The 27,169-nt window shown below is 46.7% G+C and overlaps 1 protein-coding gene across 2 annotated transcripts; it reads left to right on the forward strand.

Annotated features, from left to right (window-relative positions):
• On the forward strand, positions 1-26,247 carry EIF3I (eukaryotic translation initiation factor 3 subunit I). 2 transcript variants are annotated; one of them, XM_063954259.1, is made up of 11 exons: positions 1-105; positions 1,005-1,097; positions 6,262-6,349; positions 7,157-7,222; positions 13,819-13,968; positions 15,824-15,951; positions 16,147-16,257; positions 24,675-24,764; positions 24,840-24,913; positions 24,989-25,081; positions 25,169-26,247. In XM_063954259.1, the coding sequence occupies exons 1-11, from the start codon at positions 103-105 to the stop codon at positions 25,248-25,250; spliced, it is 978 nt and encodes a 325-aa protein (XP_063810329.1). In that variant the 5' UTR covers positions 1-102; the 3' UTR covers positions 25,251-26,247. The 2 variants fall into 2 exon arrangements, with proteins under 2 accessions (XP_063810329.1, XP_063810328.1); XM_063954258.1 differs by lacking the exon at positions 1-105 and adding an exon at positions 355-438.
• The last annotated feature ends 922 nt before the right edge of the window (positions 26,248-27,169 follow it).

Below are 27,169 nucleotides of genomic sequence, written 5' to 3' on the forward strand. Positions count from 1 at the left end.
ACATCCGCCTCCCACAACCATAGAAAGTAGGAAGTAGTTTGTGCACTCTATCATTTGCACTTCCTGCCTCTTTGCCCACGCTCCTGCTGCACGGTGTACACCATGGTGAGAGCTCTAGGGCCGGTACATTGAGGCATAGCTGCTCAGTGACGGGTTAGGAGTAATTTGTTCAGATTTAGGTTACTCGTGTGTCCCCACCAGAGCTGGGACCTGTACATCCACAACCGGCGGGGATCGTTAAGTTTGTTACCAATACAGTCAGCGGCATGTATGGGTATGGCCGACTGTGTCCCAGTGTGATATGTCCCGTGCCTGTGACCGCTCCTTCCAGCTGATGTCATTATGTCCCGTGGGGGAGCCGTGTGCGGGATGCGGAGAGGACGCAGCTGGCGCTGCATTACATCGGCAGTACTACTTCTAATTGATGGCAGCTTTCTGGTTGATGTCAGAATTATTCCCCATACTGCAAAAACAGCACAGTGTGACTGGTATTTAATAGGAATTTACATATTATTTATCGGTGGTTCGGATGCTGCCTGTCAAGATACCTACAGCGGTATCCCGGCCGCCAGTATGCCGTAAGTGGGGTGTGCGCTAGAAAGCCCCTTGTTGGCTTGCTACATTCGTCACAATGCGAGCACGGTGGCTCACTGTGCTCGTCAAAGGTTATATTCTCCCTCTATGGCTATTGTGGATATCCACAGAGGGAGGAAATCCTGTGGTGCCTGTATTCCAGCGGTTGCATTTCACCGCCTGTCAGGATTTCAGCGTTGACATTGTGACTGTTGGGATCCCGACATGCGGTCTCGTGATTGCCTCCCATTTAGCACTCTTCCTGCCTTGCCTGTTGCATTTACCCATTCCACCAAGTGGTAAACTAATTGCTTGTTAGACAATAAACAGTTGTTTTTTTTTTTTTTTTTTTAAATATGTATTCAGCAAAATTGTAAAGATGATAAACATTTCAAGTTTACAAAACATCCTGCTTTCCTCTCTATCTATAGCGACCCATCCTGCTCCAGGGCCATGAGCGATCTATTACCCAAATCAAGTATAACCGCGATGGGGACTTACTACTTACAGTTGCTAAAGATCCAGTAAGTATGCCCTGTATTTGCAAGCAGAATTCTTCTCCTAAAACTACCTCTGTTGGCATTCTGGGCTTGCAGTATTATTTAAGTTTTTGTGGCATTTCAGTCATTTATTACTCTACTACATCAGTAATTCCTAAACTTTTTTTTTAATCACGGTGCTCTAGAGCAGTGGTAATCAACCACGGTCCTCAAGTACCCCCAACAGTTCATGTTTTCCAGGTCTCCTCACAGGATTGCAAGTGAAATAATTTGCTCCACCTGTGGGTCTTTTAAAATGTCAGTGAGTAATGAATACACGTGTTCAACTGCTAGGTGACCTGGAAAACATGAACTGTTGGGTGTACTTGAGGACCACTGCTCTAGAGTATCAGGATTTTTTTTCACGGCATTCCTAAGCCATAAGTTTCTTATTGAGAAAATTAGAAATATTAAGTAAATTGTGTTTATATTAAAATTAGAAAGAAATATTAAGTAAACTGTGTTTATAGGTCTATTATTTGAGTCCGTTGTTTGGTAAGTGACTGGATTCGCTTCTGTTTGTCCACATATTTTATGACTGATAACCACCAGCACTGGTTTTGCCTTTTACATTGACCATACATAATTTGAAATGATCCTGGACCACCAATCCAAGGCACCCCTGCAAGTGCCTTGAGGCAACCCACGAAGCGGTATGAGGTAGAAAGACCATCTTGGGAGCTCAGCAAAGCTTAACTGTTCGGTGCCTGACCTGTTCTCCAAGTATACCCCAAAGTTATCCATGTGGATACTATGGACCTCGAAGAAAGAGTTAACAAAGGTAAGTTTTACCATAACTCTTATTTTTCCTCTGAGCCATTACTCGCTCAGACATGGCTACTGCTTGGGTAGCAAAATCTATTGATGGCTGGGTAGATGCACTGGAGGGCAGTCTCTCTGCAGAAGCTACCTGGGAATTACTCTCCTATCTTTCTCTTATTAAAGAGACAGCCTCTTATATTGGGTAAGCAGGCATGGATACAGGAATATTTACTTCCAAGGTATCAGCAACTTCTATAGCTGCTAGGAGGGCTGCTCTGGTTTTGCTCTTTGAAGACAAACTCCTACTCCAAGAAAACAGTGGAATCATTACCTTTTACCGGAGAGATTTGCCTTTTTACTGTAGCAGCTTCCAGAACAGCCTTTCTTCCTTTGGCTGCGGCTTTAAAGACCAAAGCACCATCTTTTTAGGCCCTTTCGGATGCAGGGAAAAACTAAGGGGCACGCTTTTCCCAATCAGTCCCGTTCCCATAAGGGTAAACCAAGAACAAAGCAATCTTGGGCTGCTAGATGTTCGGCTTCAAAACCAAATCACAAACCCTCTACCTAACGGAACGGGCCTCCTTCTGGGAGACCCCAGAGTGTGAGGCAGACTTCTTCACTTTGCAGAGGCCTGGTGTAGGGCTACCACAGATACCTGGGTGCAGGAAGTGGTCTCTAACAGATACGTTCTCACCTTTCAGAGACATCCTCCTAAGTACTTTTGTTGTATGGGTCCTCCAGCAGATTCTTAACAGGCCATTCATGCCCCTCTACAGTCAGGAGTTATAATGTTGTTTCCTTCACTCCAACAACGGACATGGTTTTCCTACACTGTTCCTGGCCCGCAAACCAAATGGCTCTCTTTGACCCATACACAACTTCAAGGTTTTTAACAAGTTTGTCCGAGTGCCAAGGTTTCGCATGGAATCCCTCCGTTCTTTTGTCCTGGCATTGGAACCTGTGGCTTTTATGGCTTCCCTGGACATTTAGGACGCATACCTGCATGTACCTATCAATGCCATCCATCAGCATTACCTCAGGTTTGCCATTCTTTACCAACATTAGTTTCAGGCGCTGCCCTTAGGTCTCTCTACGGCCCCTCGGATCTTTACTAACATGAGGGCAATCATGGCTGCACATATTAGGGAGTCTGTATTTTTCACTACCTAGTGATTTCACTACTGATCCTGGCTCAGTCTCCGGAGGGTCTCCAACAGCATCTCTGTTAGGCCATTGCCTGTCTTCAGATGCATGGTTGGATTATAAACTGGAAGAAATCCTCCATGGCTGCATCTTTAGATTCCTAGATTCTGACTGAGAGGGTTTTTCTGCCGGCAGACATAACGGTACTCCACTTTCGTCTGCACAGTTTTCCTCAATGTCTTAGTGTCCATACACTCAGCCATTCAGGTCCCAGGGTTGATGGTCTCAACCTTTGACACGGAATACTCACAATTTCACAACAGACCTCTGTAACACCTGATTTTTATTTATTTTTCCGATGGAATGGACAGCATAATTTTTTTGAGAGCCCAGACAATGGGTTTGTCTCAAGAGGTTCAGATGTCGCTCTTGTGGTGGCTTCAGTTGTCCCACTTGGACAAGAGCCATCCATTTTGGATCCCAGATTGGGTACTACTCACCACGGATGCCAGTCTCCGGTGATGGGGTGCAGTGACCAACCAACAATCCTTGCAGGGGACGTTGGACAGTCCTCGAGTGTCTCCTGCCCATGAACATACTGGAACTCAGGACAGTGTTCAAGGCACTCAGCCAGGTGCAGGACCTTCTTCAGGGTCGGCCAGGGCAGGTTCATTCCGACAATGCGACTACGGTAGCTTACCTCAACCATCAGGGCGGCACGCAAAGTTTAGCCGCATGAGAGAAGTGACGCACGTCCTCACATGGGTAGAGCTTCATCTGACAACAATATCGACAGTGTTCATCCCAGGAGTTCTCAAGTAGGAAGCGGACTACCTAAACCAAAGGACATACTCGGGAGAATGGACTCTACATCCAAAGGTTCAGGATTTAGTGGACAGATGGGGTCTTTCAGAAGTAGATCTCATGGCATCACGCCACAACCACAAACTACCAGTATATGGGTCCAGGACCAGGGACCCTTAGCCTCCTTTGAAATCCCACCGTACTGCCATAGAGTTTACAATCTGGTATACTTCTTCCGTCCAGTTTCTCTTCTTCCGAGGGTGATTCGCAGGTTCAAGCAGGAGGGAGGCACAATGCTTCTCATAGTTCCAGACTGGCCGAGGAGTCCTTGGTTTGCAGACCTGCAGGGTCTGTCAATCAACACTCCTCTCAGACTGCCTTTAAGGTAAGATCTGTTAACACAGGGTCTGTATCTACAGTAGGACCTGCTGTCTTTGATGGCATGGCTTTGAGACATCCCTTTTTAAAATGTAAGGGCTTCTCAAGCTCTGTTGTCCAGTCAATGCTTAAAGCAAGCAAGCCTGCCTCAGCAAGGATTTATTATAGGATTTGTCACACTTATGTCCAGTGGTGTTCGCCGATGAACTACAATCCTACTTTCAGAGTGGCAAGAGTACTTGCTTTCCTTCAAACAGGATTGAACTTGGGTATTTGACTAGCGTCCCCAAAGGTACAGGTATCTTCTCTGCCCTTGTGGTTCCAGAGAAATATTGCTTTTCTCCAGATACCAGAACTTTCTTTCAAGGTATTCTCTGCATTAGGCCTCCATTTGACGCTCTGTGGAACTTTTGTCCTTGGTTCCACAAGTGTTACAAGCAGCTACGCTTGAACCATGGAACTCTGTGTGGATTTAAAGTGGCTGACTGAAAAGACTTTCTCTTCCTCCTGGTTATTGCCTCTGCTCGCAGTATGTCTGATTTAGCGTCACTTTCGTGTCTCCTCTCCTTCCCCGTCTTCCCCCTCCCCACCAATCAAGACAAAGCTGTCCTCAGGACAAGGTCTGGATACCTTTTGTATGATCTCCACATTTTATATCAATCAAGAGATTGTGGTTCCAGCTTTTCAATCTCCAAACCCTTCCACAAGTGATTTATTATTGGATGTGGTGCGAGCATTTCAGATTTATGTAAAGCGAAGTAAGTCTATCCGTAAATCTGCTATTTGTTTTGTACGGTTTTCTCAAGAAGATGGCCTGGTAACAAGCAGACCTTGGCTCAATGGCTTCGATTGACCATTGCTAAGGAATACATGGAAGCGGATCTACCTGTTTCCACAGTGCTCAAGGCTCATTTCACTCAGTCTGTGGGGCCTTCATGGGCGGCTAGTCGTAGAGCATCTGCCGAGTAGTTGTGCAGAGTGGCCACACTTTCCTTGATTTCTATTTATTCGATACCTTTGCCTCCCGGGATGCTGCATTTGGGCAATGTGTTCTCTATTCTGTCAGGTGTGTCCCTTTCTTTAGGGGATACTGCTTTAGAACATCCCCCATGGCAATCTTGTGGCGCCTATGGACCTTGAAGAAGAAATATAGTGAAAGGACATGGTGGTGATGGTTAGCTAAACAATGGGTAGGCAACCTGTGACACTCCAACTGCTGTGGAACTACACCTACCAGCATGCTCTGGCACAATTTTTGCCATTATGGAATGCTAAAATGGTGCCAGGGCATGATGGGGTGTGTAGTTCCACACCAGATGGAGATCCGCAGTTTTCTTAACTCTGAACTAACCTATCTATGACTCGCAGTAGTTTGCACCTTAAAATGACCGTAATGAGAGTTCAGTTTCTGAGCATCATTTGTTTCACCCAAGGTATTTTATTCATTTTTATTTCTTGATCTTACTATAAAATTGTAATTATTTTATCTGAAATTATAGGACTTTCATTTATTAGGCTGTTGCATTAAATATAGATTTATGCAATGAACAATTAAAAAGCAGAAAAACTGGCAAAAATCACAACTCCAGATAATTACCATAAAGTTTGTGGGTCCAAGAATCCAAATTTTCTTTTTTTTTAGGTGATGGAATTAGTTATAGGAACTGGAACCATAGTATAGGATGTTTCAACTCTTTGTTTTTTTTCCTCTGAGTGTGTTTTTGTTTTACAACATAATTGTGATCAAGAATACTTTTTTTTTTTTTTGTAAATTAAGCCCACACATGCTTTGGTAGATATAAAGATATAAAGAAAGAAGCGACTGGAAGTATAGTGTGAAAGCTTGCCGTTTACAGTCATTGATCAACATGTGAAAATGTGCATCTATATGTTTTGGTGTGTGTGGTGGGTTGTTGTTTTTTTTTTACCTCATTTGTTTACAAATACTGTGGTTTTTTTTTTTTTGGGTGCTGTGGCCATTATATATTTATGTCACGCCTTGTGTTTTTCTATTGCAAAGCTCAGCAATGTTCATAGCACTTCTCTGTATCTTTGTCTTCAGGTGGTAAACGCGTGGTACTCTGTGAACGGAGAACGCCTGGGCACATACAATGGCCACACAGGAGCAGTATGGTGCGTGGATATTGACTGTATCCTTTTGATAACAGAAGCCTTTATTCTATGCATTATATTGTCATGGGCTGATGACAGTAGGAGAATGAATGGGGTAGTCAGTAGTGTGTACACTTTGGGCATATCACTTGCTTGCTATATACTTTACACAAGTCTGTATTTGATATTCTGTGTCCCATTTTTCTAGCAGTTGTAACTGATTGAAGCTATTGTTGAATATCTACAGCTGTAGTAGCTGAGGCATAATGACATGACAGACATGTGCCAGATTGTGGGCCTTATCTGGATGATGTTTTGTGGCTGTAGCTTGCTAGTTCTCACACTGTATATGCTCCAGTGGACATTCACATGTATTTTGTCTTTGTGAGGGTGTGTCGACTGAATTGTGGGTTATGCAGAGTTGTGTGTTCTGGAAAATACCCCTGTTTTCAGATGTCTGTAGCACCAGAGATGGGGCTGGGGCAGTTGTACACTGATAATGATGACTGCCCTAATACCAAGCATGCGAATGGGAACTGTCCAGCTGCAGAGAGCAGCACAAGTCTGCATATGGGCAAATATCCTCCTTCCGTGCACAGTGTAGAAGCATTTATGGACAACTTGCATTCAGCTCTGCTTCAGCCACTCTGTGCCCTACTAACAAGCCTGGAAACAAGGTCACTGTGGAACGGTAAATTGGAACCTCTGCAGCAGAATTCTATGTGCATATTGATTAAGCAGGGTCATAAATGTGATGACATAACGAGTGTGCTGGTATTGCCTAGTACCTGTACTGTATCACATTATCAGACTTTGAATGTGAAATTCTTTAACAAAGTGTGCAGGGGACTCGCGTCATGTACTTTCTGGATCGGCAGATAACTCCTGCAGATTGTTTGACTGTGAAACAGGTGGGTACATGGAGCTTTTTATAGACCTATTAAATGTCTGCTTGTTCTGTGCCTCTGCCAATTGTTTCATTGCTTGTTTTTACATACAGATGGAGCCACGCTCATCGCAGGCGGGAGTGAGCGGCATGCCTAGGCGCACCTGCGCCTCGGCCTGCCGCCGAGCGTACACAGACGCTCCCATTCAAAGTGAATGGGGCGTGTGCGCATCCCATTCGTTCCTGACAGGGTGCATCTAGTCGCAGACGGAGCCACGATTAGCTTGGCTCCATCTGTATGTCATAAGGTGTGTACACACGGTGAGATTTTGACTTTGCGATTTTCTCCTGAATTCCCCGGAGCCTAGAACCACCGATATTGACTATCTTTACTTGAGATTTTGACTGTGACAGTTTTGACTATACTATTTACTAGATTGTACACTATAGTCAAAATTGCCTTGACTGTGCGATACCGACCCCATGGGAGTGCGAATCTGTATCGCAAGCTGTATAAACAGTGCGATTTGCACTAACCTTCCTTACGATTTCCTTTGACTATATAGTCAAAATTGTAAGGATAATTTGCACCGTGTGTACACAACTATAGATTCTCCAGATGTTTCAAACTTCCCTTTGTTTGTCTTATTCCTAAGTAGTGTGTTTTGTTTCATCACCTCCTTCACTTCTGTCTTTACCTACACTTCAGCTAATGTGTATTTATGGTGAAATCAGATGCATCTGCTCACCAGTGAAGAACAAAGGACGAGTAATGCCAGCATCTGCTCAGCATTCCGCTGGTGCTGCACTTAAAAATAGTGCTTTTCTCTCTTTTCTCTAACGTCCTAGTGGATGCTGGGGACTCCGAAAGGACCATGGGGAATAGCGGCTCCGCAGGAGACTGGGCACAAAAGTAAAAAGCTTTAGGACTACCTGGTGTGCACTGGCTCCTCCCCCTATGACCCTCCTCCAAGCCTCAGTTAAGATTTTGTGCCCGAACGAGAAGGGTGCAATCTAGGTGGCTCTCCTGAGCTGCTTAGAGTAAAAGTTTAAATAGGTTTTTTTATTTTCAGTGAGACCTGCTGGCAACAGGCTCACTGCATCGAGGGACTAAGGGGAGAAGAAGCGAACTCACCTGCGTGCAGAGTGGATTGGGCTTCTTAGGCTACTGGACATTAGCTCCAGAGGGACGATCACAGGCCCAGTCATGGATGGGTCCCGGAGCCGCGCCGCCGTCCCCCTTACAGAGCCAGAAGACTGAAGAGGTCCGGAAAATCGGCGGCAGAAGACGTCCTGTCTTCACTAAGGTAGCGCACAGCACCGCAGCTGTGCGCCATTGCTCTCAGCACACTTCACACTCCGGTCACTTCACTGAGGGTGCAGGGCGCTGGGGGGGGGGGGCGCCCTGAGACGCAATAAAAACACCTTTTTGGCAAAAAATACATCACATATAGCTCCTGGGCTATATGGATGTGTTTAACCCCTGCCTATTTTTACATAAAAAAGCGGGAGAAAGGCCGTCAAAAAAGGGGCGGAGCCTATCTCCTCAGCACACTGGCGCCATTTTTTCCTCACAGCTCCGTTGGAGGAAGGCTCCCTGACTCTCCCCTGCAGTCCTGCACTACAGAAACAGGGTAAAACAAGAGAGGGGGGGGGGCACTAAATTGGCATATAAATATATACAGCAGCTATATTAGGGAAAAACACTTATATAAGGTTATCCCTGTATATATATAGCGCTCTGGTGTGTGCTGGCAAACTCTCCCTCTGTCTCCCCAAAGGGCTAGTGGGGTCCTGTCCTCTATCAGAGCATTCCCTGTGTGTGTGCTGTGTGTCGGTACGTTGTGTCGACATGTATGAGGAGGAAAATGGTGTGGAGGCGGAGCAATTGCCTGTGTTAGTGATGTCACCCCCTAGGGAGTCGACACCTGACTGGATGGTCTTATGGAAAGAATTACGTGATAGTGTCAGCACTTTACAAAAGACTGACGACATGAGACAGCCGGCAAATCAGTTAATACCTGTACAGGCGTCTCAAACACCGTCAGGGGCTCTAAAGCGCCCGTTACCTCAGGTCGATACAGACACGGACACTGACTCCAGTGTCGACGGTGAGGAAACAAACGTATTTTCCAGTAGGGCCACACGTTACATGATCACGGCAATGAAGGAGGTTTTGAACATTTCTGATACTACAAGTACCACAAAAAAGGGTATTATGTGGGGTGTGAAAAAACTACCCGTAGTTTTTCCCGAATCAGATTAATTAAATGAGGTGTGTGATGAAGCGTGGGTTTCCCCCGATAAAAAACTGCTAATTTCTAAAAAGTTATTGGCATTATACCCTTTCCCGCCAGAGGTTAGGGCGCGTTGGGAAACACCCCCTAGCGTAGATAAGGCGCTCACACGCTTATCAAAACAAGTGGCGTTACCGTCCCCTGATACGGCCGCCCTCAAGGAACCAGCTGATAGGAAGCTGGAAAATATCCTTAAAAGTATATACACACATACTGGTATTATACTGCGACCAGCAATCGCCTCAGCCTGGATGTGCAGTGCTGGGGTGGCTTGGTTGGATTTCCTGACTGAAAAATATTGATACCCTGGACAGGGACAATATATTATTGACTATAGAGCATTTAAAGGATGCATTTCTATATATGCGAGATGCACAGAGGGATATTTGCACTCTGGCATCAAGAGAGAGTGCGATGTCCATTTCTGCCAGAAGAGGATTATGGACGCGACAGTGGTCAGGGGATGCGGATTCCAAACGAAATATGGAAGTATTGCCGTATAAAGGGGAGGAGTTATTTGGGGTCGGTCTATCGGACCTGGTGGCCACGGCAACGGCTGGAAAATCCACCTTTTTACCACAAGTCACCTCGCAGCAGAAAAAGATACCGTCTTTTCAGGCTCAGTCCTTTCGTCCCCATAAGGGCAAGCGGGCAAAAGGCCACTCATATCTGCCCCGGGGCAGAGGAAGGGGAAAAAGACTGCAGCAGACAGCCTCTTCCCACGAACAGAAGCCCTCCCCGGCTTCTGCCAAGTCCTCAGCATGACGCTGGGGCCTTACAAGCGGACTCAGGCACGGTGGGGGCCCGTCTCAAGAATTTCAGCGCGCAGTGGGCTCACTCGCAAGTGGACCCCTGGATCCTGCAGGTAGTATCTCAGGGGTACAAATTGGAATCCGAGACGTCTCCCCCTCGCCGGTTCCTGAAGTCTGCTTTACCAACGTCTCCCCCCGACAGGGAGGCGGTATTGGAAGCCATTCACAAGCTGTACAACAGGGAAAGGGGTATTATTCCACGCTGTTTGTGGTACCGAAGCCGGACGGCTCGGTGAGACCCATTTTAAATCTGAAATCCTTGAACACTTACATAAAAAGGTTCAAGTTCAAGATGGAGTCACTCAGAGCAGTGATAGCGAACCTGGAAGAAGGGGACTATATGGTGTCTCTGGACATCAAGGATGCTTACCTCCATGTCCCAATTTGCCCTTCTCACCAAGGGTACCTCAGGTTTGTGGTACAGAACTGTCACTATCAGTTTCAGACGCTGCCGTTTGGATTGTCCACGGCACCCCGGGTCTTTACCAAGGTAATGGCCGAAATGATTCTTCTTCGAAGAAAAGGCGTCTTAATTATCCCTTACTTGGACGATCACCTGATAAGGGCAAGGTCCAGAGAACAGTTAGAGGTCGGAGTAGCACTATCTCAAGTAGTACTACGACAGCACGGATGGATTCTAAATATTCCAAAATCGCAGCTGATTCCGACGACACGTCTGCTGTTCCTAGGGATGATTCTGGACACAGTACAGAAAAAGGTGTTTCTCCCGGAGGAGAAGGCCAAGGAGTTATCCGACCTAGTCAGGAACCTCCTAAGACCAGGCCAAGTGTCAGTACATCAATGCACAAGGGTCCTGGGAAAGATGGTGGCTTCTTACGAAGCGATTCCATTCGGCAGATTCCACGCAAGAACTTTTCAGTGGGATCTGCTGGACAAATGGTCCGGGTCGCATCTTCAAATGCATCAGCGGATAACCCTGTCTCCAAGGACAAGGGTGTCTCTCCTGTGGTGGTTACAGAGTGCTCATCTCCTAGAGGGCCGCAGATTCGGCATTCAGGATTGGGTCCTGGTGACCACGGATGCCAGCCTGAGAGGCTGGGGAGCAGTCACACAGGGAAGAAATTTCCAGGGCTTGTGGTCAAGCATGGAAACGTCACTTCACATAAATATCCTGGAACTAAGGGCCATTTACAATGCCCTAAGTCAGGCAAGACCTCTGCTTCAGGGTCAGCCGGTGTTGATCCAGTCGGACAACATCACGGCAGTCGCCCACGTAAACAGACAGGGCGGCACAAGAAGCAGGAGGGCAATGATGGAAGTGGCAAGGATTCTTCGCTGGGCGGAGAATCATGTGATAGCACTGTCAGCAGTGTTCATTCCGGGAGTGGACAACTGGGAAGCAGACTTCCTCAGCAGACACGATCTTCACCCGGGGGAGTGGGGACTTCACCCAGAAGTCTTCCACATGATTGTGAACCGTTGGGAAAAACCAAAGGTGGACATGATGGCGTCCCGCCTCAACAAAAAACTGGACAGATATTGCGCCAGGTCAAGGGACCCTCAGGCAATAGCTGTGGACGCTCTGGTAACACCGTGGGTGTACCAGTCAGTGTATGTGTTCCCTCCTCTTCCTCTCATACCAAAAGTACTGAGAATCATAAGAAGGAGAGGAGTAAAGACTATACTCGTGGCTCCGGATTGGCCAAGAAGGACTTGGTACCCGGAAATTCAAGAGATGCTCACGGAAGACCCGTGGCCTCTACCTCTAAGAAAGGACCTGCTCCAGCAGGGACCATGTCTGTTCCAAGACTTACCGCGGCTGCGTTTGACGGCATGGCGGTTGAACGCCGGATCCTGAAGGAAAAAGGCATTCCGGATGAAGTCATCCCTACCCTGATCAAAGCCAGGAAGGATGTAACCGTACAACATTATCACTGTATTTGGCGTAAATATGTTGCGTGGTGCGAGGCCAGGAAGGCCCCTACAGAGGAATTTCAACTGGGTCGTTTCCTGCATTTCCTGCAAACAGGACTGTCTATGGGCCTCAAATTGGGGTCCATTAAGGTTCAAATTTCGGCCCTGTCAATATTCTTCCAAAAAGAACTGGCTTCTGTTCCTGAAGTTCAGACGTTTGTCAAGGGAGTACTGCATATACAGCCTCCTTTTGTGCCTCCAGTGGCACCTTGGGATCTCAATGTAGTTTTGGGATTCCTAAAATCACATTGGTTTGAACCACTCACCACTGTGGACTTAAAATATCTCACATGGAAAGTGGTAATGCTGTTAGCCCTGGCTTCAGGCAGGCGTGTCTTAGAATTGGCGGCTTTATCCTATAAAAGCCCTTACCTAATTTTTCATACGGACAGGGCAGAATTGAGGACTCGTCCTCAATTTCTCCCTAAGGTGGTTTCAGCTTTTCACTTAAACCAGCCTATTGTGGTGCCTGCGGCTACTAGGGACTTGGAGGATTCCAAGTTGCTGGACGTAGTCAGGGCCCTGAAAATATGTTTCCAGGACGGCTGGAGTCAGAAAATCTGATTCGCTGTTTATCCTGTATGCACCCAACAAGCTGGGTGCTCCTGCTTCTAAGCAGACGATTTGCTCGTTGGATTTGTAGTACAATTCAGCTTGCACATTCTGTGGCAGGCCTGCCACAGCCAAAATCTGTAAAAGCCCATTCCACACGGAAAGTGGGCTCATCTTGGGCGGCTGCCCGAGGGGTCTCGGCTTTACAACTTTGCCGAGCAGCTACTTGGTCAGGGGCAAACACGTTTGCTAAATTCTACAAATTTGATACCCTGGCTGAGGAGGACCTGGAGTTCTCTCATTCGGTGCTGCAGAGTCATCCGCACTCTCCCGCCCGTTTGGGAGCTTTGGTATAATCCCCATGGTCCTTTCGGAGTCCCCAGCATCCACTAGGACGTTAGAGAAAATAAGAATTTACTTACCGATAATTCTATTTCTCATAGTCCGTAGTGGATGCTGGGCGCCCATCCCAAGTGCGGATTGTCTGCATTACTTGTACATAGTTATTGTTACAAAAATCGGGTTATTGTTGTGAGCCATCTTTTCAGAGGCTCCTTCTGTTATCATGCTGTTAACTGGGTTCAGATCACAAGTTGTACGGTGTGATTGGTGTGGCTGGTATGAGTCTTACCCGGGATTCAAAATCCTTCCTTATTGTGTACGCTTGTCCGGGCACAGTATCCTAACTGAGGCTTGGAGGAGGGTCATAGGGGGAGGAGCCAGTGCACACCAGGTAGTCCTAAAGCTTTTTACTTTTGTGCCCAGTCTCCTGCGGAGCCGCTATTCCCCATGGTCCTTTCGGAGTCCCCAGCATCCACTACGGACTATGAGAAATAGAATTATCGGTAAGTAAATTCTTATTTATTTATTTATTTATTTTTGGGGATATTATTTACGAAGTCCGGACCAAGCATACAGAGCAAGGTGTCTGGAGAAGTGTAAATCAAACTACCCTAGTTTTTGTGACAATCTCATTCTCTCTAGTGCTTTTCCTCACTGGCTTCTACTTTTTTTTGCACCTTCAGGGAAACAGCTAGCATTACTGGAGACTAATTCCGCTGTCAGGACCTGTGGATTTGACTTTGGAGGCAACATCATCATGTTCTCAACAGACAAGCAGATGGGTTACCAATGTTTTGTCAACTTCTTTGACCTAAGGGACCCATCCCAGATTGGTAAGGAATTGGAAGAATAAGGTTTCTGGGGAACGTAAAAACAACTTAATGTTTGCAGAAAAAAAATGAAGAACGAAGATATTTGTGCTTAAGTGAAACAAATACCTTTCTAGACCAAATAGTTCAGAGCGTACATGCTTTCATATACTTGTTTATTGATTTTCTAATTAAGTGTGGATATTTGGGTACACACTAGAAAGATATATTGTTCGTTAGAGCAACGAACAATATATCTGTAGTGCATATCTGTAGATCGGCCCTGCAGCACAGCTGAGGCTAATAGATCTTGCAGATATACAAGCATATCTGGCCGACCGTCCCATATACCAGTGGCAGGATCCGCTGACAATGTCACAGAAAAACATGCAAATTCATGTGCTCGCCCAATTGTGATGTCTGGTCTGACATATCGAGCAGCCAGTCGCGAAGTGTGTATATAGCGGTCACCGGATTTGTCTGCATAGTGTGTATCCAGCATTAGTGTTGAACACCTAAATGAGGACCTGATTCTGGTGTGGTTGATAATGGCACAGCCACAAGGAAGTGGCTGTGCAGTACTGTACCCCAAGCTCTCTAATGGTGCAGGAGTAGGGAGGCCAATCCCGGGATCGGCAGGATCCCGGGATTTGGGCCCAAAAATGCCGGGAATTGAATCCCGGGATTGGAGCCTCCAATCGCGGGATTCAAGGGATTACATTGCGCATGTGCGGGAGGGTGGGTGTAAGTAATATTACTTGCTAACATTAGGCGGGTGGCAGCCATGGACAAGCTGAACGCGGCGGCACTTCAAATGTAGCGCCGGCCGCCAACCAATCAGAGCTGGCGGACCGGCAGCGGACGCTTCCCTGACTGGCTGCCGGTCCCCCTGCTCTGGTTGGCTGGCGACTGGCTCTTCATTTGAAATGCCGCCACGTTCAGTGTGTCCATGGCGGCCGCCCGCCTAATTAGTGTTATTACTTACACCCATCCTCCCGCACCGCTACCTACAACCTTCAATGATCCCTACTGCAATCCCGGGAATCCCGGGATTGACCGTTTTTCAATCCCGAATCTCGGGTTTGAAAAAACGGCCCAGGATTGGCCTCCCTATGCAGGAGTCCTCTATAGAAAATAGATGCCTCCTGCCAGCATATGAGATCCAACTTCATAAGCCGAAGCTTACTTGGCCATCAGACTGCCGGGTCCAGTAAGAGCCTGGCCTCGGCACACCTACAAAACGGGGGAGACTGTTTTATAGAACAGCTGAAGGTAAGGGGGGACTGGGAGCAATCACGCAGGACCTGTTATGCATGCGCAGTTCCCCAAACATCGTATTTCTGTGTAAACCATCAGGTCTTTCGTACAAATCAGAATCTAGCCCTGTGTTTGAAGCCTGTTACCATTAATTAGGATGTAGCTATAATCTTTTTAGGTTGTGATTTCACTTCCATTTTTTTTTTTTATATCTAGTGGGGGTTTTTTTTGTTTTTAATCTTTCAACTACATTTTCTTTCCTAATAATAATAATAATAATAAATGGCAATTTACTTTGGTATAAATTTGATTACATTGAGTACAATTACTCTTGGTAACTGACTGATCTCTTATATTCTGTTTATAATATAATTTATAAAATGTGAAAACTGTAGGCAGCTAATCCTATTTGTGTATGATGAATTATTTTTCATTACACTGATATCATAAGGATATACTGCCATTCCATAAATGAAGGTTGTGTTTTGTAAGTAACCAGTGATTATTAAGTAGACTACATCAGATGTCTCTGCTGTATATCCGGTTATAAATCCTTGCATAGTAACTCAGTGGCTAGTAATGTTTGAGATTCATTTTTGTCGATCTCTTTGTAACCTGGCAGAGGACAATGAGCCATACATGAAGATTAGTTGCAGCGAGTCTAAGATAACGAGTGCTGTGTGGGGGCCGCTGGGTGAGAATATCATTGCTGGACATGAAAATGGGGAGCTGAACCAATATAGTGCTAAGGTGAGACCAGGGTCCTTTCCACCAGATGCCCAGATTGTTGTGTTTAGCCATAGAAAGACATGTAAATGATACTCTATATTTAGTAAACAGCTTTCCTTCCTCACCGTAAAATATTTGTCATATGCTTGATGTAGTGGTGTGAGTTATGGGATGGACAGAAGCTCACTGTGTCTCTCTAAATGTCCTTTTTTCCAGTCTGGAGAGATTGTGAACAGTATCAAAGAACACACAAAGCAGGTCAATGATATCCAGAGTTCCAGAGATATGACCATGTTCGTAACAGCATCTAAGGACTGCAGCGCCAAGGTGAGAGCGTTCCTAAACTGAAAGGAGTAATGTAGATGAATGTTTTAAGAAGGGAAAAAAAGTAACTGGAAATCAAAATCAATTAAATGACTGGTAGTCACCACTAACCTTTCCTTTTTTGGTCTGTCTTAGCCCTGCGATCGCCTCTGCCTGATTGACGGGCAGAGGCGGTTGCTGGACGGGTCGGTGGCATTTGGCCGGCGTCTAGGGGGTGCCGTCCGAACTGCCAAAGTGATTACCATGCGGTCATGTGATCGCATGGTAATCACGTGATGGGCACGTCACCGCTGAGTGGGAGCACCCACTGGCTGCTCCCGGCAGGTGCCCATCGCAGTGCGATATATTGCATGTGTTAATAAAAACATATGCGATCGCACTGTGACGCGAGAAATATTATGTGCAGCACATACTATCATGAGACGCGACATTCGAGCGGCGTCCAATACTGTCCAAGTAAACAGTACTACCTGTTCAAGGGGTTATCTCTCTTAATACCAAATATCGCGGATCGCATCCGCTAGCCTGTCAGGGGTGCTACCTGGCTGTGACCAGTGTCAGGCCTATTTCACACTGCATTTGCCAACCTGGCTTATTGCTGGGTTGGTGACGTCGCTGGTGACGCGGTGGGGGCGTCGCTTAAAGATCACATGATCTCTAAGCGCCAGCCGCACATTCACTGTAAACGGGAAGGTGGGTCGATGAGACCCCGGCTCCCGTTTACACAGCAGAGTTTGCCGGGTTGAACACGTGTTCAACCCTGCAAACTTCCCGAGTTGTAATACCGGGTCACTCGACCCGGATTATTTCAACTCCGTCCTTTTACACCAACCAGCACACGGGTTATGCACGTTCATGTGCAATAACCTGTTTTATGCTGGCAGTGTAAAAAGGGTATTAGAGCCCCCCCCCCAAAAAAAAATCCCCCTGCTGTTGATGCCTCAGTATCACGCCTGTCTAAAGAGAGAGTACTGCCGGTTCCAGGGGTTACGGCCTTAAATGAACCCGCAGACCGGAAAATAGTGACTTAAAATCTGTTTGTTGCAGCAGGGGCATCCCAAAGGCCTGTTATTGCAGGTTGTTGGGTGACTCACACCATACATACTTGGGCTGATAACCATCAGGAGGTCCTCACTGGGGATAAGTCCCTGGCTGATATGGTGATGCTGATTCAGCACATCCAGGATTCTGCCCGCTTCCTCTGTGATACCATCGAAGCAATTGGCGTTATGAAAGCCTGTACCTCTACCATGGCGGTTTCTACACGCAGAGCATGATAGTTACGTCAGTGGGTGGCAGATGCAGAGTATAAAAAGAGTGTGGAAGCCTTACACTTCACAGGAGATTGGATGTTTGGAAGTGAATTAGATACTTGGATTTTAAAGGCTACTGCTGGACAGTCCACGTACCTCCCCTCTGCTGCTCCACCAGCTAGGAGCTCTTACACTGGGCTTTCTGTACAGTCCTTTCGGACACCAGCCTGCGGTGCTGGGGAGCGGTCACCCAAGGGGCGCAGTATTCAGGGCCGGTGGACAAGCCTCGAAGGCTGCCTTCCTGTAAACATACTGGAACTCAGAGCGATATACAATGCTCTGCTGCTTGGGGGCTCCTCTGCTTCAAGGTCAAGCCATTCAGGTTCAATCAGACAATGCCACGAAAGTGGCATTCGTCAATAGAAATGGATGGACAAAGAGCAGGGCCTGTATGCGGGAGGTATCCTAGGTACTCCTCTGTGTCAAAAGGAATGCAAAGGTGGTATCGGCTATGTTAATTTGTTCAAAATACTGAGTTTGCTTTTCTCTATCGTCCTAGTGGATGCTGGGGTTCCTGAAAGGACCATGGGGAATAGCGGCTCCGCAGGAGACAGGGCACAAAAGTAAAGCTTTCCGATCAGGTGGTGTGCACTGGCTCCTCCCCCTATGACCCTCCTCCAAGCCAGTTAGATTTTTGTGCCCGGCCGAGAAGGGTGCAATCTAGGTGGCTCTCCTAAAGAGCTGCTTAGAGAAAGTTTAGCTTAGGTTTTTTATTTTACAGTGAGTCCTGCTGGCAACAGGATCACTGCAACGAGGGACTTAGGGGAGAAGAAGTGAACTCACCTGCGTGCAGGATGGATTGGCTTCTTGGCTACTGGACATCAGCTCCAGAGGGACGATCACAGGTACAGCCTGGATGGTCACCGGAGCCTCGCCGCCGGCCCCCTTGCAGATGCTGAAACATGAAGAGGTCCAGAATCGGCGGCAGAAGACTCCTCAGTCTTCTAAAGGTAGCGCACAGCACTGCAGCTGTGCGCCATTTTCCCCTCAGCACACTTCACACGGCAGTCACTGAGGGTGCAGGGCGCTGGGAGGGGAGCGCCCTGGGAGGCAAATGAAAACCTATTTGGCTAAAAAAAATACCTCACATATAGCCTCCGGGGCTATATGGAGATATTTAACCCCTGCCAGAATACACTAAAGAGCGGGAGACGAGCCCGCCGGAAAAGGGGCGGGGCCTATCTCCTCAGCACACAGCGCCATTTTCCTTACACAGCTCCGCTGGTCAGGACGGCTCCCAGGTCTCTCCCCTGCACTGCACTACAGAAACAGGGTAAAACAAGAGAGGGGGGGGCAAAATAGTGGCAAAAATTATATTATAAAAGCAGCTATACAGGGAGCACTTATTATAAGGCTATCCCTGTCATATATAGCGCTTTTGGTGTGTGCTGGCAAACTCTCCCTCTGTCTCCCCAAAGGGCTAGTGGGGTCCTGTCTTCGTGTAGAGCATTCCCTGTGTGTCTGCTGTGTGTCGGTACGTGTGTGTCGACATGTATGAGGACGATATTGGTGTGGAGGCGGAGCAATTGCCAAATATGGGGATGTCACCTCCTAGGGGGTCGACACCAGAATGGATGCCTTTATTTATGGAATTACGGGATAGTGTCAACACGCTAAAGCAGTCGTTTGTCGACATGAGACGGCCGGACAATCAGTGCCTGTCCAGGCGCCTCAAACACCGTCAGGGGCTGTAAAACGCCCTTTGCCTCAGTCGGTCGACACAGACCCAGACACAGGCACTGATTCCAGTGGCGACGGTGACGAATCAACCGTATTTTCCAGTAGGGCCACACGTTATATGATTTTGGCAATGAAGGAGGCGTTACATTTAGCTGATACTACTGGTACCACTAAACAGGGTATTATGTGGGGTGTGAAAAAACTACCTATAGTTTTTCCTGAATCAGAAGAACTAAATGATGTATGTGATGAAGCGTGGGTTGCCCCCGATAAAAAGATGCTAATTTCAAAGAAGTTATTAGCTTTATACCCTTTCCCGTCAGAGGTTAGGGCGCGCTGGGAAACACCTCCTAGGGTGGATAAGGCGCTCACACGCTTATCTAAACAAGTGGCGTTACCCTCTCCTGAGACGGCCGCACTTAAAGATCCAACAGATAGGAGGATGGAAAATATCCAAAAAAGTATATACACACATACAGGTGTTATACTACGACCAGCTATAGCGTCAGCCTGGATGTGCAGTGCTGGAGTAGTTTGGTCAGAGTCCCTGATTGAAAATATTGATACCCTGGATAGGGACAATGTTTTACTGTCTTTAGAGCAAATAAAGGATGCATTTCTTTATATGCGTGATGCACAGAGGGATATCTGCACACTGGCATCACGGGTAAGTGCTATGTCCATTTCGGCCAGAAGAAGTTTATGGACGCGACAGTGGTCAGGCGATGCGGACTCAAAACAGCATATGGAAGTTTTGCCGTATAAAGGGGAGGAGTTATTTGGAGTCGGTCTATCAGATTTGGTGGCCACGGCTACAGCCGGGAAATCCACCTTTTTACCTCAAGCTACTCCCCAACAGAAAAAGACACCGACTTTTAAACCGCAGTCCTTTCGTTCCTTTAAAAACAAGAGAGCAAAGGGATATTCATATCTGCCACGAGGCAGAGGAAGGGGGAAGAGACACCAACAGGCAGCTCCTTCCCAGGAACAGAAGCCCTCCCCCGCTTCTACAAAAGCCTCAGCATGACGCTGGGGCTTCTCAAGCGGACTCGGGGGCGGTGGGCGGTCGTCTCAAGCATTTCAGCGCGCAGTGGGCTCACTCGCAGGTAGATCCCTGGATCCTGCAGATAATATCTCAGGGGTACAGGTTGGAACTAGAGACAGATCCGCCTCGCCGTTTCCTGAAGTCTGCTTTACCAACGTCCCCCTCCGAAAGGGAGACGGTTTTGGAAGCCATTCACAAGCTGTACTCTCAGCAGGTGATAGTCAAGGTACCTCTTCTACAACAGGGAAAGGGGTATTATTCCACTCTATTTGTGGTACCGAAGCCGGACGGCTCGGTAAGACCTATTCTAAATCTGAAGTCCTTGAACCTGTACATAAAGAAGTTCAAGTTCAAAATGGAGTCACTCAGAGCAGTGATAGCGAACCTGGAAGAAGGGGACTTTATGGTGTCCTTGGACATCAAGGATGCGTACCTCCACGTTCCAATTTACCCCTCACACCAGGGGTACCTCAGGTTCGTTGTACAAAACTGTCACTATCGGTTTCAGACGCTGCCGTTCGGATTGTCCACGGCACCTCGGGTCTTTACAAAGGTAATGGCCGAGATGATGATTCTTCTTCGAAGAAAAGGCGTATTAATTATCCCATACTTGGACGATCTCCTAATAAGGGCAAGGTCCAGAGAACAGCTAGAGAGGGGATTAGCACTGTCTCAAGAAGTGCTAAAACAACACGGCTGGATTCTGAATATTCCAAAATCCCAGTTAATGCCGACAACTCGTCTGCTGTTCCTAGGGATGATTCTGGACACGGTTCAGAAAAAGGTTTTTCTCCCGGAGGAAAAAGCCAAGGAGTTGTCCGAGCTTGTCAGGAACCTCCTAAAACCAGGAAAGGTGTCTGTACATCAATGCACAAGAGTCCTGGGAAAAAATGGTGGCTTCTTACGAAGCAATTCCATTCGGCAGATTCCATGCACGAGTTTTCCAGAGGGATCTGTTAGACAAATGGTCAGGGTCGCATCTTCAGATGCACCAGCGGATAACCCTGTCTCCAAGGACAAGGGTATCTCTTCTGTGGTGGTTGCAGAGTGCTCATCTATTGGAGGGCCGCAGATTCGGCATACAGGATTGGATCCTGGTGACCACGGACGCCAGCCTGAGAGGCTGGGGAGCAGTCACACAAGGAAGAAACTTCCAGGGAGTGTGGACGAGCCTGGAAACGTCTCTTCACATAAACATTCTGGAACTAAGAGCAATCTACAATGCTCTAAGCCAGGCAGAACCTCTGCTTCAAGGAAAACCGGTGTTGATCCAGTCGGACAACATCACGGCAGTCGCCCATGTGAACAGACAGGGCGGCACAAGAAGCAGGAGTGCAATGGCAGAAGCTGCAAGGATTCTTCGCTGGGCAGAGAATCATGTGATAGCACTGTCAGCAGTGTTCATCCCGGGAGTGGACAACTGGGAAGCAGACTTCCTCAGCAGACACGACCTTCACCCGGGAGAGTGGGGACTTCATCCGGAAGTCTTCCACATGCTGGTAACCCGTTGGGAAAGACCAATGGTGGACATGATGGCGTCTCGCCTCAACAAAAAACTGGACAGGTATTGCGCCAGGTCAAGAGATCCGCAGGCAATAGCTGTGGACGCGCTGGTAACGCCTTGGGTGTACCAGTCGGTGTATGTGTTTCCTCCTCTGCCTCTCATACCAAAAGTATTGAGAATTATACGGCAAAGAGGCGTAAGAACGATACTAGTGGTTCCGGATTGGCCAAGAAGGACTTGGTACCCGGAACTTCAAGAGATGATCACGGAAGATCCGTGGCCTCTACCTCTAAGGAGGGACTTGCTTCAGCAGGGTCCCTGTCTGTTTCAAGACTTACCGCGGCTGCGTTTGACGGCATGGCGGTTGAACGCCGGATCCTAAAGGAAAAAGGCATGCCGGAAGAAGTCATTCCTACTTTGATTAAAGCAAGGAAGGAAGTAACCGTGCAACACTATCACCGCATTTGGCGAAGATATGTTGCGTGGTGCGAGGATCGGAGTGCTCCGACGGAGGAATTTCAACTGGGTCGATTCCTACATTTCCTGCAATCAGGATTGTCTATGGGTCTCAAATTGGGATCTATTAAGGTTCAAATTTCGGCCCTGTCGATTTTCTTTCAAAAAGAATTGGCTTCAGTTCCTGAAGTCCAGACTTTTGTTAAGGGAGTGCTGCATATACAGCCTCCTGTGGTGCCTCCAGTGGCACCGTGGGATCTCAATGTGGTTTTGGAATTTCTAAAATCTCATTGGTTTGAACCACTAAAAAAGGTGGATTTAAAATATCTCACATGGAAAGTGACCATGTTACTAGCCCTGGCTTCGGCCAGGAGAGTGTCAGAACTGGCAGCTTTATCTTACAAAAGCCCATATCTGATTTTCCATTCGGACAGGGCAGAACTGCGGACTCGTCCGCATTTTCTCCCTAAGGTGGTGTCAGCATTTCATCTGAACCAGCCTATTGTAGTGCCTGCGGCTACAAGTGACTTGGAGGACTCCCAAGTTACTGGACGTTGTCAGAGCATTAAAAATATATATTGCAAGGACAGCTGGAGTCAGAAAATCTGACTCGTTGTTTATATTGTATGCACCCAACAAGATGGGTGCTCCGGCGTCTAAGCAGACGATTGCTCGTTGGATCTGTAGCACAATCCAACTTGCACATTCTGTGGCAGGCCTGCCACAGCCTAAATCTGTAAAGGCCCACTCCACAAGGAAGGTGGGCTCATCTTGGGCGGCTGCCCGAGGGGTCTCGGCATTACAACTTTGCCGAGCAGCTACGTGGTCAGGGGAGAACACGTTTGTAAAATTTTACAAATTTGATACTCTGGCTAAGGAGGACCTGGAGTTCTCTCATTCGGTGCTGCAGAGTCATCCGCACTCTCCCGCCCGTTTGGGAGCTTTGGTATAATCCCCATGGTCCTTTCAGGAACCCCAGCATCCACTAGGACGATAGAGAAAATAAGAATTTACTTACCGATAATTCTATTTCTCGGAGTCCGTAGTGGATGCTGGGCGCCCATCCCAAGTGCGGATTATCTGCAATAATTGTACATAGTTATTGTTAACTAATTCGGGTTATTGTTAAGAAGCCATCTTTCAGAGGCTCCTCTGTTATCATACTGTTAACTGGTTTTGATCACAAGTTGTACGGTGTGATTGGTGTGGCTGGTATGAGTCTTACCCGGGATTCAAAATTCCTCCCTTATTGTGTACGCTCGTCCGGGCACAGTACCTAACTGGCTTGGAGGAGGGTCATAGGGGGAGGAGCCAGTGCACACCACCTGATCGGAAAGCTTTACTTTTGTGCCCTGTCTCCTGCGGAGCCGCTATTCCCCATGGTCCTTTCAGGAACCCCAGCATCCACTACGGACTCCGAGAAATAGAATTATCGGTAAGTAAATTCTTATTTTAACTTGTATAGAGATAATAGGCTACATACTCTCATGCTAAACACAAATTTTAAGGTCATTCGCCTTTTAATCATGTCCTCTAATCTACAGCTTGGTCGCCATTTTGTCTCCCCTAACATATTATTTTCTCACTATTTGGGGGACATTGCTACTATGGGGTATACAAGGTCGGACCTGTTCCCAAATACTCATCAGTCATTACTTGGTGGCTGAGCAGAGGGTTGTCTCTTTATGATACATCCACAGTCAAGTAAGAGCTCCCTTGCAAGGAGGGTTACCAGCAGGATCATTCAGGAGAACGTTTTAACAACAATGTCCGTAGCATTCATATACAAATGAAAGGGAGATTCTCTGAAGGCGCACACTGGATCCCAAAGACTTGTGTTAAACAGACATTCTCATGCGCTTCATAGGATAGCCTTGGCAACTACGGGAACATTCCTCAAGTGTTATTGTGGTAGCCATGATTCTTGGGTATCTATGTAGACCTTTTGTCAGGTAATGATGGTTTCTCCATACAGTCCTAGTATTGCATCTCCACAGCAAGAATGGTGTCGGAGCAAAGTTCTCATTAAATCTGTATATGTTGTTAGTGCTCTTTAAAATCTGTCTAAATTACTTGAGATTCAGAAGACTGATCATATTTTGGTCCTGTGTGATCCCTAAATGAGAAGTTAATCAGCACTAAAGCAAATAATTTTCTGGTAATTTCTGTGTGTGTTTTAGTAGGCCTGCATTTGGGTGGGAGCCCTGTTCCTGGTAGTGTACACGCACATTCTACCAGATCATAGAGCCTTAGCCAAGCACTGTGTAGGGCAGCCACTTGGTCCTTGGTACTGAATTTTACTCAAAATGTACAGTTTGTTGCATTACAGGAGTTTACTTTAACCTGAGTGTATGTAGTTATGCAGATGCCTCTACTGCAGTAATGTGTTTTGCTAATATGTCAAACTATCTTCTCTTTGCAGCTGTTTGACATCACATCACTGGAACATCTGAAATCATTTCGTACAGAGCGGCCAGTAAACTCTGCAGCTGTTTCTCCAATCTATGACCATGTAAGCACAGTTTTATCCTTTTGTATTTCTGGTGTAAAGCAAGTGATTTGCCCCTCTGACATCACCATTTTGCAGGTTGTTATTGGAGGAGGACAGGAAGCTATGGATGTGACAACAACATCGACCAGGATTGGTAAATTTGAGGCAAGGTAAGCTGGGTAAATCGGAGGCAAAGTAAATGAACCATTCATGTGGCACTGTATGCTAACTTCTGCCTTTTACAGGTTTTTCCATGTTGCTACTGAGGAAGAATTTGGAAGAGTGAAGGGCCATTTTGGACCTATTAACAGTTTGGCATTCCACCCAGATGGCAAGAGGTGAGTGTACTCTGAGAGAGTCTACTAATCAACATACATTGAAATACCAGAATAACGTGTCATTGTCTGTCTTCCATCTTTCCACAGTTATAGCAGCGGCGGGGAGGACGGATACGTCAGAATACATTACTTTGACCAACAATATTTTGATTTTGAGATTGAATCTTAAGCGATTGTCAACTGGAAGGCAGTTCAGTATACACTTTAAATGAAAGCCATCATGTAAAGTGTAATAAAAATGTTTTAGGTGGAACCAAATAGATCATTTCTTAAAAAAATCTCTTTTGCAGTCAGCTTCTCAAAACATCGAAATTTTGGCATCAAGTGGGGAGGGTTAAGTTTACGCAGTGGGGAAGGGAGGGTTAGGGTTAGGCACCACCGGGGAGGGTTAGGGGGATTAATGGGGGTCTGTTGGACGGGATGCCACGGTCTGTATACTGACAGCCGGCACCCCGTCCTTCGGCAAATCATACTGAACCCAGCTCCACATTGGCACCTACAGGCTTTAGGGGAGGTTCAGCTTTATAGTGAAAACATTCATTTTCTGCAGAACTCGTTTTGAAAGGCTCCTCTCTTAAAAAATATATACTACTACTGCTTACCAACAACTCCCCTTGTATCAAACCTTCTGGGAGTTATATCCGAGCACATTTATTTATTTAATATTCCATTTGGGTTTATTTTTTAAGCAAAATATGGAGGTGTACAAAATCCAATGCTACTTTCATATATTATGGTTTGGATAATGTACCTATTTTAAAGGTATTGTGCTGGAGTTCTGGATTTATGCTACACAAAAAGTGTTAGAGCTGCTTCCCTCTTCTTAAGTAATAAAAGCAACCAAATCAAAGGATATCTGATGCCCCCACTCACAGTAATGCATCATGCAGATTTTGGAGCAATGGCAACCAGCTTGTAGTTGGACTACAATATTCAGCATTCTAGTCACTGAAGGCTACCTATACCTGCATGAAAGTGTTGGTAATTATGATTAAACTTGCACTTCGTTTTCACTCAGTGCCCAGGTATGGACTTTTTTTTTAAATTTGTATAAAGAAAGCAGTGATTGGACAGAGAATCAGCATGGACATTGCCTTTGCAGGGAAAGATCCTTCCGAGATCTTTTGAAAAAATAAAAAAAATAAAAAAATCGCTTAATATTTGAACAGTCTGAGGATTCTTTATTCTCTCCATGTGATGTGTAATACTCTAGAACATCTCAGTTGAAATAAAGAACTTTTTAGCAGTGGTTACACAGGTCTTCACTTACAACTTCCCATAATTATTGCCAGAGCAGTTCTGTTATCTAAGCAAGTATCCTAGGAAAAAACCTATTAGCCCAAATACCGCAACAATTTTTCTTTTGGCTCTTTTCTTACCACAGTTGTAACTTTGTTTCCTTATAGATGTTGATTAGGTTGTTTTCTCTTTCATCCACTAGGGGACACTGGAGTCCTATACAGTAGGGGTGTGAAGCCTTGAACCGGAGGTGTGGCACAATCTTAAATTAGCATTGTCTGCACAGCCGGCTCCTCCCCCTTCACATCCCTCCTCCCTCAGTTTGAAAAATTGTGCTGGAGGCACAATACGTGGAGCACTTGAGCTCCTGACTAAAAACTAAAAGGGGGTCTGCGTAACCCTAATAAAGGGGGGACAAAGCTACCTGAGTTCAGAGAGACAAAGATCCCTATTGAAGGGACCTGCATCTCTCCACAGGAGATCCTCCAAAATAGTGAGTACTGGTCGTATAAGATTAGGCTAGGGTCTTCCAGTAGTAAAAGTTGTTTTTTTTTCTCTCTCTCTCTATCTCTTATAGCTTTGCTGTTAAAAACAGTCTTGTATAACTCCCCTTTATAAAGACTAATTAGGGAAGGGCAGAGCAGGCAAAGCAGCAAGTGTGGCCGGCGCGTGGGAGCCCTAGTGCGGCGCGGGAGCTATCTCAGGGACTCAGCCTGTCTTTCCCTGTAAGCAGGAGGGGACGGCAAAGCAGCAAGCACTTAAACCCATCGCCGCTACGGGAGACGGACCCGTCGCGCGCGCGCCAGCCGGCGGGTCCGGAGCGCGCTGTGTAGCGGCCACAGGGGACGA

The sequence above is a fragment of the Pseudophryne corroboree genome, chromosome 2, assembly GCF_028390025.1.
Source record: "Pseudophryne corroboree isolate aPseCor3 chromosome 2, aPseCor3.hap2, whole genome shotgun sequence".
Taxonomy (NCBI): Eukaryota; Metazoa; Chordata; class Amphibia; order Anura; family Myobatrachidae; genus Pseudophryne; species Pseudophryne corroboree.